Consider the following 13,748-nt stretch of genomic DNA (forward strand, 5'->3'; position numbering starts at 1 on the left):
TTTCGGCTTAGGTCATGACTCAGATCATGGTACCAAGTCCCCATTCCAGCTCTTCAATGAGCAGGGAGTCTGCTGGAGATTCTGTCTCCTCAAAATAAATAAATCTTAAAAAATTCCTATAAAAAAATATGACATATGTATTATAATAACAAGTATATAATGTATGTATGTAATATATGCATATATGTTATGGGAAAATCAATTTAAATTTATACTTGAGAAAAGATGAGAACTTTAAAAACTGACAGAATTTCTAATACAAGAGAATACAATCTGAAAGATACCATGTGATTTTTAAATAACAGAAATATTACACGTACTTTAGGACATAATTTTTAAAATATTTCTGAAACTTCTACTTACTGCATGTTTAAGTGTGCACATCTCATATAGGACACACCCCAGAGCCCAAATATCACTAGAAAGGGAAAAAAGAGAAATTTTCTCTAAGTATCAGAGTTTACTTAAAAATTTTTTTCAGTTAAAGGAAACAAAAGGAGCATGAAAATGCTTTTCAAAAATATATGTTCCATAAAATATATCCTTTAAAACTCAAAATTTCAACTATAATCAAATTATAACCCGACAAAAAATAATAATAATAAAAGTAGCTATCCCAGATTAGAAAAACAGCAGTTGCCCAAGCAATTAAAGTTTTATTAAAGAAATGTAATCTTTAAAACAACAAAATCAGCAAATTCCATGAATACTCATTGTTATTTTATTCAATTACAAAATACTATGACTTTAAAGAGTATTATAGAGGGGACAGGGCAAGATAGCGGAGGAGTAGGATCCCCAAGTCACCTGGCCCCACCAACTTATCTAGGTAACTTTCAAATCATCCTGAAAAACCTGTGAATTCGACCTGAGATTTAAAGAGAGAACAGCTGGAACACTAGCTACAAAGAGAAGAGTTTGCGCTTCTAACAAGTACAACTTGTTTTTAGACACTCTACACTGAGCAAAATGACTAGAAAGAAGAGCTCACCACAAAAGAATCCGAAACAGTACTCTCTGCCACAGAGTTACAGAATTTGGATTACAATTCGCTGTCAGAAAGCCAATTCAGGAGCACAATTATAAAGCTACTGGTGGCTCTGGAAAAAAGCATAAAGGATTCAAGAGGCTTCATGACTGTAGAATTTAGACCGAATCAGGCCGAAATTAAAAAATCAATTAATGAGATGCAATCCAAACTAGAGGTCCTAATGACGAGGGTTAATGAGGTAGAAGAACAAGTGAGTGACATAGAAGACAAGTTGATGGCAAGGAAGGAAGCTGAGGAAGAAGAAAAAAACAATTAAAAGATCATGAGGAAAGGTTAAGGGAAATAAATGACAGCCTCAGAAGGAAAAATCTACGTTTAATTGGAGTTCTGGAGGGTGCCAAAAGGGACAGAGGACCAGAAAGCATATTTGAACAAATCATAGCTAAGAACTTCCCTAATTTGGGGAGAGAAACAGGCATTCAGATCCAGGAGACAGAGAGATCCTCTCCTAAAATCAATAAAAACCGTTCAACACCCTGACATTTAATAGTGAAACTTGCGAATTCCAAAGATAGAAAATCTTTAAAGCAGCAAGAGACAAGATATCCCTAACTTATATGAGGAGAAATATTAGATTAACAGCAGACCTCTCCACAGAGACCTGGCAGGCCAGAACGGGCTGGCAGGATATATTCAGGTCCTAAATGAGAAGAACATGCAGTCAAGAATACTTTATCTAGCAAGGCTCTCATTCAGAATAGGAGGAGAGATAGAGAGCTTCCAAGATAGGCAGAAACTGAAAGACTATGTGACCACCAAATCAGCTCTGCAAGAAATATTAAGGGGGGCTCTGTAAACAAAGAGGATGCCCAAAGAAATAATCCACAAAAACAGGGACTGAATAGGTATTATGATGACACTAAATTCATATCTTTCAAGAGTAAATCTGAACGTGAATGGGCTAAATGATCCCATCAAAAGACGCAAGGTTTCAGACTGGATAAAAAAGCAAGACCCATCTATTTGCTGTCTACAAGAGCCTCATTTTAGACCTAAGGATACCTCCAGCCTGAAAATGAAAGGTTGGAGAGCCGTTTACCATTCAAATGGTCCTCAAAAGAAAGCAGGGGTAGCCATCCTCATATCAGATAAAGTTTATCCCAAAGACTGTAAGTAAGAGATGAAGAGGGACACTATATCATACTTCAAGGATCTATCCAATAAGAGGACCTAACAATCATGAATATTTATGCCCCTAATGTGGGAGCTGCCAAGTATATCAATTAATAACCAAAGTTAAGACATACTTAGTTAATAATACACTAATACTGGGAGATTTCAACATGGAGCTTTCTGCAAATGACAGATGTTCTAAGCACAACACCTCCAAAGAATCAAGAGCTTTAAATGAAACGCTGGACCATATGGATTTCACAGATATTTATAGAACTTTACATCCAAACACTACTGAATACACATTCTTCTCAAGTGCACATGGAACTTTCTCCAGAATAGACCACATACTGGGTCACAAATCAGGTCTCCACCAATACCAAAAGACTGGAATTGTCCCCTGCATATTTTCAGACCATAATGCTTTGAAACTTGAACTCAATCACAAGAAGAATTTGGAAGAAACTCAGGAGGTTAAAGAGCATCCTGGTAAAAGATGAAAAGGTCAACCAAGAAATTAGAGAAGAATTAAAAAGATCCATGGAAACTAATGAGAATGAAGATACAACTGTTCAAAATCTTTGGGATACAGCAAAAGCAGTCCTGAGAGGCAAACACATCGCAATACAAGCATCCCTCAAAAAATTGGAAAAAACTCAAATACACAAGCTAACCTTGTACCTAAAGGAACTGAAGAACAGCAAATAAAACCTACACCAAACAGAAGAGAGTTAATAAAGATTTGAGCAGAACCCAATGAAATAGAAACCAGGAGTCGGTTCTTTGAAAGAATTCATAAGATAGATAAACCATTAGCCAGCTTTATTAAAAACAAAAGAGAAAAGACTCTAATTAATTAAATCATGAATGAAAAAGGAGAGATCACAATCAATACCAAGGAAATACAAACAATTTTAAAAACATATTCTGAACAGCTATACGCCAATAAATTAGGCAATCTAGAAGAAATGGACACATTTCTGGAAAACCACAAACTACCAAAACTGGAACAGGAAGAAACAGAAAACCTGAACAGGCCAATAACCAAGGAGGAAATTGAAGCAGTCATCAAAAAACTCCCAAGACACAAAAATCCAGGGCCAGATGGCTTCCCAGGGGAATTCTCTCAAACTTTTAAAGAAGAAACAATATCTATTCTACTAAACCAGTTCTGAAAGATAGAAAGGGATGGAGTACTTCCAAACTCATTCTATGAGGCCAGCATCACCTTAATTCCAAAACCAGACAAAGACCCCACCAAAAAGGAGAATTATAGACCAATATCCCTGATGAACATGGATGCAAAAATTCTCAACAAGATACTAGCCAATAGGATCCAACAGTACATTAAGAAGATTATTCACCATGACCAAGTGTGATTTATCCCAGGGATACAAGGCTGGTCAACAGCAGCAGTCAATGTGATAGACATCAACAACGAAAAAAACAAGAACCATATGATCCTCTCAATAGATGCAGAGAAAGCATTTGACAAAATACAGCATACATTCCTGATCAAAACTCTTCTGTGTAGGGACAGAAGGAACATTCCTCAGCATCTTAAAAGCCATCTACAAAAAGCCCACAGCAAATATCATTCTCAATGGGGTAACATTGAGAGCATTTCCTCTAAAATCAGGAACATGACAGGGATGTCCACTCTCACCACTGCTATTCAATACAATACTAGAAGTCCTAGCCTCAGCAATCAGACAACAAAAAGAAATAAAAGGCATTCAAAAAAAATGGCAAAAAAGAAGTCAAACTCTCGCTCTTGCAGATGACATGATACTGTATATAGAAAACCCAAAAGACTACACCCCAAGATTGCTAGAACTCATACAGCAATTCGGCAGTGTGGCAGGATACTAAGCCCAGAAGTCAGTGGCATTTCTATACACTAACAATGAGACTGAAGAAAGAGAAACTAAGGAGTCAATCCCATTTATAATTGCACCAAAAGTAAGATACCTAAGAATAAACCTAACCAAAGAGGTAAAGGATCTATACCCTAAAAACTACAGAACACTTCTGAAAGAAACTGAGGAAGACACAAAGAGATGCAAAAATATTCCATGCTCATGGATTGGAGAAATAATATTGTGAAAATGTCAATGCTACCCAGGGCAATTTACACATTTAATGCAATCCCTATCAAAATACCATGGACTTTCTTTACAGAGTTGAAACAAATCATCTTAAGATTTGTGTGGCATCAGAAAAGACCCCAAATAGCCAGGGGAATATTGAAAAAGAAAACCAGAGCCGGGAGCATCACAATGCCAGATTTCAAGTTGTACTACAAAACTGTGATCAAGAGAGTATGGTACTGGCACAAAAACAGACACATAGATCAATGGAACAGAATATAGAATCCAGAAGTGGACCTTCAACTCTATGGCCAACTAATATTCGACAAAGCAGGAAAGACTATCCACTGGAAAAAGGACAGTCTCTTCAATAAATTGTGCTGGGAAAATTGGACAGCCACATGCAGAAGAATGAAACTAGACCATTCTCTTATACCATACACAAAGTTAAACTCAAAATGGATGAAAGATCTAAATGTGGGACAAGAATCCATCAAAATCCTAGAGGGGAACACAGACAACACCCTTTTTGAACTTGGCCACAGTAACTTCTTGCAAGATACATGTATGAAGGGAAGGGAAACAAAAGCAAAAATGAATTATTGGGACTTAGTTAAGATAAAAAGCTTCTGCACAGCAAAAGAAACAGTCAACAAAACTAAAAGACAATCTAAAGAATGAGAGAAGATATTTGCAAATGAAATACAAGAAAAAGGGCTAGTATCCAAGATGTATAAAGAACTTATCAGACTCAACACCCAAGAAACAAACAATCCAATCATGAAATGGACAAAAGAACAGACATTTCACCAAAGAAGACATACACATGGCCAACAAGCACATGAGAAAATGCTCTGCATCACTTGCCATCAGGGAAATGCAAATCAAAACCACAATGAGATACCACCTCACCCCATTGAGAATGGGGAAAATTTACAAGACAAGAAACAACAAATGTTGGAGAGGATGTGGAGAAAGGGGAACCCTCTTGCAATGTTGGTGGGAATGTGAACTGGTACAGCCACTCTGGAAAGCTGTGTGGAGGTTCCTCAAAGAGTTAAAAATAGATCTGCCCTACGACCCAGCAATTGCACTGCTGGGGATTTACCCCAAAGATACAGATGCAGTGAAACAGCAGGGCACCTTCCCCCCAAATTTTATAGCAGCAATGTCCACAATAGCCAAACTGTGGAAGGAGCCTTGGTGTCCATCGAAAGATGAATGGATAAAAAGATGTGTATATGTATACAATGGAATATTACTCAGCCATTAGAAACGACAAATACCCACCATTTGTTTTAACGTGGATGTAACTGGAGAGTATTATGCTGAGTGAAATAAGTCAATCAGAGAAGGACAAACATTATATGGTCTCATTCATTTGGGGAATATAAAAAATAGTGAAAGGGAACAAAGAGGAAAGGAGAGAACGAGTGGGAAATATGAGTGAGGGTGACAGAACATGAGAGATACCTAACTCTGGGAAACAAACAAGGGGTAGGGGAAAGGGAGGTGGGCAGGGGATTGGGGTGACTCGGTGACAGGCACTGACGGGGGCACTTGACAGGACGAGCACTGGGTGTTATGCTATATGTTGGCAAATCGAACTCCAATAAAAAAATATACAAAAAAAATAAAGAGTATTATAAAAACTAAACACTGGTTTAATGACGAACAAGAAAACATTAATTTACTAAAATTAAATCTGAAATAAGCTGATGACAGCCTACTAAAATATTACGTAAGGTAAATATATTAATTATTCGATCTTACTTTAAGGACTTATACTATCTTCTTTACAGTTCCTCTCTTTTATCTTAAACATATTTATATAAATAAAAAATACTATTTCCATATCAAAGAAAAAAATAAAAGACATAGTTCAGAGATACAGTGGTAGTAATCAACAAAAACCACCGATCGCCAAAGTTGAACTTCTTGGAAAAGAATAAAATCCAATATTGAAATCTCAAGGTTATCTTCAACCAAACTCATGAAAAACTACAAATATAAACCCTTTAACCCCCAAAATCTAGTTTCAAGATTCAACTTGTAAGAAAAGTAAATGCAATTAAGTTTAATACTTATTTAGTATTGACAATGGTTATCCATGACCTTTTTAAACCATGTTCCCCACAAAATTAATTTTATATAAAATTCTCCAAAGAGTGATTAAATCCATTCCTAAAGACTGATTTTTTTCATAGTTGACTTATCCATTAGAAACAAAAATAGCATTAAAATGTAAAATTAGTTTAGCTCAAAAAAATGCTACTCCTCCTAAGAATATCTACTAAGAATACATTCCATGAACTAGACTGATCACTGTAATTTATTTATTTATTTTAAGATTTTATTTATTCATGAGCGACAGAGAGCGAGAGAGGCAGAAACACAGGCAAAGGGGAAAACAGGCTCTAGGCGGGGAGCTTGATGCAGAACTCAATCCCAGGACCCCGGGATCAAGACCAGAGTCAAAGGCAGATACTCAACCACTGAACCATTCAGGTGTCCATGATCATTGTAATTTAAAATCATTTAAAAAGTACATTGGAGGGGGCAGGGGTGTGCCTCCGTGACTCAGCAGGTTGAGCATCCAACTCTTGGTTTTAGCTCAGGTCATGACCTCTGCTTCCTGGGATGGAGGCCTGAGTTGGGCCCATGCTCAGCAGGCAGCCTGCTTGGGATTCTCATTATCCCTCTCCCGCTGCCCCTCCCCCTGCTTACAGGCGCAGACACGTGCTTGCGCGCGCGCGTGCTCTCTCTCTCTCTCTCTCAAATAAATAAACCTAAAAAAATAACACTGCTAGGATGATATTCTCTGCCTCAACTGCTCAGGTTTTAAATACAACTTCCTTCCCACTCTCAAAAAAAGCTATGACTTTCTTCCTTTTAGCTCCAGTGGGTGCTTTCAAATTTAAGATCAACATTTCGGGATCCCTGGATGGTGCAGCGGTTTGGCACCTGCCTTTAGCCCAGGGCGCGATCCTGGAGACCCGGGATCGAATCCCACGTCAGTCTCCCGGTGCATGGAGCCTGCTTCTCCCTCTGCCTGTGTCTCTGCCTCGCTCTCTCTCTCTCTGTGTGACTATCATAAATAAATAAAAATTAAAAAAAAATAAAAATAAAAAAAAAGATCAACATTTCTCGGCTAGGATATTTTAATTAGAAAGAGAGAAAATAAAGGGTAAATGGAATTCAGTGGCAGAATTCCTCATCCCACTCACCTGACACAATCTGTTAGCTACAGTACAATTATTAGGGATTTGGGCTTGGGATCCAGACACCTGGGACTTACTTTCAAGTTGCTTTACCCCTCTCTATTTGGCTTTCTTACAAGGGAAAGAAACAATAATGAATACCTACAATTCACAGGTTATTATAAAGATTAAAGGAGTCAACACATAGGAAGCATTCAAACAGTGCCTGGCATATAGTAAGTGTTCAATAAATATTAACTATTATAATACGATAGGAAGTGATTATTACAAAGACCAAAAGTACTCTAATAATTTAAATAATAAAGTCAAACTTTTCTAGTGCCTGGCTGGCTCAGTCAGAAAAGTATGCAACTTTTGATCTTGAGGTCATGAGTTCAAGTCCCACATGGGGAAGAGAGATTACTTAAATAAATCAATAAACAAATAAATAAATAATAAAGTGAAATTTTCTAAAGTTCCTTTAGTAAGATAGTAAAATAACTTTTTTGTAATCCTCATTATATGGGTGTATGGTATATATTTACATATACGTATGTGTATTAATGACTTTAGATTAATATTCTGAAGGTTAGTAAATTTAACAGGAAGATTTAAAGGAAATATATGTAATGAATATCATTTTAAATACCTTTTATTGTTGTAAGGTTTGTTTTCACAAATTTCAGGTGACAAGTAGTATGGGGTCCCTATGCAAGTTCTAGCCAGCTCCACAGTACTAGAACAAAAAGGGAATTATTAGACAAGCTTAATATACTAAAAGATATTCAAAATTATCACACATGTACCATCATGGACATTATGTCAAAACAAAGTTTAAAACTGATATGTTACCTATTAAGTACTCTAGCGATTCCAAAATCTCCCAGTTGTATTGTCCCATCTTTCGTTAAAAATATATTCTGTTAAAGAGATGAAATAAATAGAAGTACTGTTACAGTCCAGTTCTGAGTTGACAACTCTTTCCATTAAAGTGAATCTAGTTTACAAAAACGCTGCAATAACTGGATATACACATACAAAAGAATGTAGATCCCTATCACATACCATACACAAAAATTAATTCAAAATGGGTTCTTAAGTATAGAAACTAGAACTATAGGACTCCTGAAGGAATATATAGGAATATATCTTCATGTCATTGGACTGGGCAGTGGTTTCTTAAATGTGACACCAAAAGCACAAGCAAAAAAAAAAAAAAGAAAAAGAAAAAGAAAACAGATAAAGTGGACTTCACCAAAAATAAAAACTTTTATTCAAAGAAGACCATCAAAATTAACAGAGAACCCACAAGACTGGAGAAAATACCTGCAAATTATTTATCTGACAAAGAATTTGTATCAGAATAACGAACTATTACAATTCATCAGCAACAGAAGACAATCTATTTAAAATACACAAAGTCACATGTGATTATATTTACATAAATGTCCAGAATAGCCAAATCCATTGAGAAAGAAAGTAGATTAGTGGTTTCCAGAGTGTAGGTACAGAGGGAATAGAAAGTGATTGCTAATAGTACAGAGTTTCTTTTTGGAGTGATAAAATGTTCTAGAATTAGAGAATGGTGATGGTTTCACAACTCTGTGAAATACTAAAGATCACTGACTGTACATTTTCAGTGGGTGAATGTTACCATATTTGAAATATATCTCAACAGTACGTTAAAAAAATGAACCCAGACCTTCCTCTCCATTACAAAAACAAAACAAAAAAACTCTGCCAAAAATTCTAATTAGCCCAAATTAAATTAAAATCGTTACAGTTTTGTAACAAAATGACCTTAAAATTTTCCTGTAATTTGGCCATATAATTTGCATTCATAAATACATAACTCCAGTCCTCTACCAAACAGTAAAAGCAAGAGTTTGTGGAACATGAATTAAACTCTGTATCATTCAGGATACTTGAACCAGACACATTTTACAGCCTTTCTAGTAAATAAAATCTTAAAAAAAAAAAAAAAAAAAAAAAAAAAACAATCAGAGTAAGAACAGTTGTATATGGAAAACCATTTAGAAATTTTAGGAAAAAACAGTCACTATTTTAATAAAAGTAAATAGGTAAGTATCAGTTTATACAAAATTAGAAGGGGATTTAGTTAACTGGAAAGTTGGCTGAGAAATTCACCTAGAGTGCAACTAAGAGACAAATAAAACGTCAAAGAACAAGTAAGGTACTTAGGGGGTTAGATTAAGAAGCTCCAATATATGTCTAGAAACAAAATTCAGAAGACCATGAAGGTAGTGATAGAGAAATAATTTTTGAAAAAAATATCGCTCGGGGATCCCTGGGTGGCTTAGTGGTTTAGCGCCTGCCTTCGGCCCAGGGCGTGATCCTGGAGTCTTGAGATGGAGTCCCAGGCTGGGCTCCTTGCATGGAGCATGCTTCTCCCTCTGCCTGTGTCTCTGCCTCTTTCTCTCTCTCTCTCTCTCTCTCTCCTTGCATGGAGCGTGCTTCTCCCTCTGCCTGTGTCTCTGTCTCTCTCTCTCTCTCTGTCTCTCATGAATAAATAAAATCTTTAAAAAAATAAAGCTGAATCATATTCTATATTAAAAAAAAAAGAGGAAAAGAAACAAATATTGCTCAACATTTCCAGAACATTTCTAGGGGATATATACATTCTCAGATAAAAACTGGACCTCACCAAAGCACAACCCTGAGAAATCTCAGAACAATGAGGAAAGAAAGTCATCCAAAGAAAAAAACAAGGATAAGAAATCAATGGCTTTAAATTCCTAAATAGTAACACCAGAAGACAAAAGACAAATATGACCAATATCTTCAAAATTCTGTAGGAAAACAAACTTTCAACCTAGAAGTTTACATTCAAATTATCATCAAAGTAAGAGAGAGGAATAAGGTCATCTTCAGACATACAATATCCCCCCAAAATAGACCTTTCATGTATCTATTTTTCGGGTTTTTCCCATCATTTTGAGAGAAAGGAGAATATTGGAAATAGGCAGGAGATCTAACACATGATGCATATAAAAAAAGATTTCTAGCATTACAGTGAAGGGAGAACAGTGAAGAAAGCAGATAATCTATGCAGACTGGTTTGGGTTCAAAAATTTTAGCAAAGACAATGCTGGCTCAATATTCATATTCATTTAGAAGTTACTAGTGACAGAATAAACATACCTGTGACTTTATGTCTCGATGAAGAATTTTTCGATCATGTACATGTTTCAAGGCCAAACATATCTGTACAAACCAGTCCAAAATCTAGGGGGAAATAAAATTTATCATTTATTTTAAAATTTACATTTCATAGTAGTCTTTTCTTAACCAATAAAAGCATTCAGGAACATCTGGGGTTGAGGGGAACCAAGTTCTTAAACAAATTTAGGCTATAATTTTTAAATTTCACTATAATTAACGACTGTAACTTTAAGGAAACAGTCAAGCCAACTGACACATTATGTGCAGGGTACACACTAACATTAAAATGTAAGAGACTGGGGACGCCTGGGTGGCTCAGTGGTTGAGCATCTGCCTTTGGCTCAGGGTGTGATCCCAGGTCTGGGGATAGAATCCCGGAAAGGGCTTCCCTGCAGGGAGCCTGCTTCTCCCTCTGTCTGACTCTATGTCTCTCATGATTAAATAAATAAATCTTTAAAAAAATAATAAATAAAATGTAAGAGACTGATACTGAAGCATCTCCTATAAATCAGAATTAATAACAGAAATTTCCAAAGAAGAGTGAAAAATGGAAATACTTTATATTTTATGATACTGTGATGGTGAATCACTTTATTTTTAAATACATCTTTTTTTTCTACAAAAATAAAAATCACAAAAGGAAAAAAATCAGGCTGAAAATTTGGAAGTCATCACGGACTTTCATCTCTTTCCACATTCACCATATACAAACACATTCTCTGAAGCTGGCTACTTGAAAGTAAAAGAATTTAATTTCTACCCCTTTCCTAACATCAAAAGAATTCCAAGTCGGGATCCCTGGGTGGCGCAGCGGTTTAGCGCCTGCCTTTGGCCCAGGGCGCGATCCTGGAGACCCGGGATCGAATCCCACGTCGGGCTCCCGGTGCATGGGGCCTGCTTCTCCCTCTGCCTATGTCTCTGCCTCTCTCTCTCTCACTGTGTGCCTATCATAAATAAAATAAAATAAAAAATTAAAAAAAAAAAAAAAAAAGAATTCCAAGTCAATGGTATTTTTAAACAGGAAAAAGTTAAATTATAAAATGATCAAAGAAAGCAGAGGTTAATTTTCTATAATCTTTGATTGAAGGACTTTCAAAACATGACACAAAACCCCTAAGTGACAAAGGAAAAAACACTGACAATGTTGACTATATAAAATTTAAAACATTTGGCAAAATACGTAATCAAGGGTAATAATTATTTAAGAAAATAGCTGCAACATAATTGACAGATTGCTAATTCTGAAATATGCAAAAGCTCTTCCAAATCATTAAGAAAAATACTGGCAGCCAAAATAAGAAGTGGAGAAAAGACTGAAAAAGCAAATGATGGAGAAAAGATAAGCCAATAAACATATATACAAAATATTAATAAAAAACTTTAAAAATAATAACAGTAATTAAAACTCTTTGTAACTTGAGAAAATCAAAAAAATACAAAAGATGGCCAGAATCTAAGGAAATAAGTCTTTGCATACCTTGTTTTATAGTCTTTTGACAAAGTATGTAAAAATTTTAAATTCATATACCACTTAAAAGAGCAACTGGAATTTCAAATTTATCCTACAGATACAGTATCAGATACAAAAAGGAGGTAAAAGATGTTCATCCCAGCATGTTCATCACAGCAAAAAAAATATAAACACCTAAATACATCAAGAGGCCTAGTTAAATATACTGTCATATTGCTATACTAGAAATACTATGCAGCCACTGAAAAGAATTAAGTACTTCCATGTATACTGTTAAGTTTTAAAAAAAAGAGTTACAGAATGGTATGCATAGCATAAGGTATGCATTAGGTATGTATATCTAAACTCTATATAATTGTATATGAGTGTATGGAGTGCGTAGGAATGAAAGAAATAAAGGAAGCATAAGAGGATACCAGTTAACAGTGTTTACACCTCAGAGAAGAGGATTTTCATTAGATAAAATGAAGTAAGCAAATACATTTTACTCTTTGCAGTACTTTTTAAAAAGAACATTACATTAAAATAACCAAAAAATAATTTTTAATCAATTTTCTTTAAAAACAAACCTCTTAGTTCAGTTGCAATATATATTTACTGAGGGCTATACAATTAAGTTCCTTTCCATATTTACAGTAGGAATTATAAGCAGAAAACTGAAAAACTGTTCTCTGACTTTGAGTTCACATGGTGGTTGAAATGTATTTATAAATAAATATGCCTATAATAAAATGCACAAGTTTTATAATCGTGATATATACATTAAGAGAGCAATTAATTCAATTAGGGAGGGGTTAGGAAAAAGTACCAAAAGATGAAAAATAAGTTGTTTGGTCTTATTTTTATGCATTCTATCTGTAAGCTAGAACACATCTTAGAAACCATGCATGCCTCGTTTTACAGATAGGGTTTTTCATTACCATATTTACCATATCTATATTACTTTATAATTTGACAAAAATATATCCAACACCAATAATATACCTGATAGGTGCAGGAATTGGCAAAAGGTAATAACAGAGCTCACAGACCAAGAGTCAGCAAGTTTATTCTGTAAAGGGCCAGAAAGTAAATCTGTTAGGCTTTGCAGGCCATATTGTCTCTCTCTCAACTCAACTATGCCACTGAGGATAAAAGCAGCCACAGATTACTATATACAAATAAACATAACTGTGTTTCAATGAAACTTTACTTACAAATACAGACAGTGGTATGAGATTGTCCCACAGGCCATTGTTTCCTGACTCCTAGCAAAGACTATTGATTCCTACCCAAGTAGGAATGAAGAAGCACAAGAGAAGGATAGCCAACTAAGCCTAGAGTTGATAAAAATAGACAGAAGAGGTGATTCCATGGCAAAATTCTGATGGAAAGTACAAAGTTGAGGAGAATACATATAGGCATATTGGCTCTGTCTATCCAGTGAAGAGTCTTAGAGTTTGCTTAAGGTGAGGTTGGGTGAGAGGAAAGGCCCTTAAATTATAACCCTGCTTCTAATCTCCCCTTTTCACTTCTTTGTACATATTAATTCATATTAATAAAATATTATAAAATACTGCAGGGATAATGGCATTTTTTTTGTTCAAAGGCTTTCAAATACATGTTACAAAATGTGAGCCTGCTCACTTTATGATAATAAC

General features: G+C 35.4%; 1 protein-coding gene across 19 annotated transcripts in view; it reads right to left on the reverse strand.

Moving 5' to 3' along the window:
• The window catches only part of NEK1 (NIMA related kinase 1), a 228,597-nt gene that overhangs the window by 178,458 nt on the left and 36,391 nt on the right, over positions 1 to 13,748 (reverse strand). For all 19 annotated transcript variants that reach the window (XR_012016397.1, XM_072795971.1, XM_072795954.1 and 16 more), the window contains exons 6-9: positions 10,617 to 10,700; positions 8,307 to 8,374; positions 8,104 to 8,190; positions 364 to 418 (exon numbers count right to left, since the gene is read on the reverse strand). Coding sequence is in view for 18 of the 19 variants with exons in the window: in XM_072795971.1 (XP_072652072.1) it covers positions 364 to 418; positions 8,104 to 8,190; positions 8,307 to 8,374; positions 10,617 to 10,700 (294 nt within the window). In the remaining variant the exon portion in view is untranslated. The remainder of the gene's footprint in view (positions 1 to 363; positions 419 to 8,103; positions 8,191 to 8,306; positions 8,375 to 10,616; positions 10,701 to 13,748) is intronic.

This window comes from Canis lupus, chromosome 24, assembly GCF_048164855.1.
Source record: "Canis lupus baileyi chromosome 24, mCanLup2.hap1, whole genome shotgun sequence".
Lineage (NCBI taxonomy): Eukaryota > Metazoa > Chordata > Mammalia > Carnivora > Canidae > Canis > Canis lupus.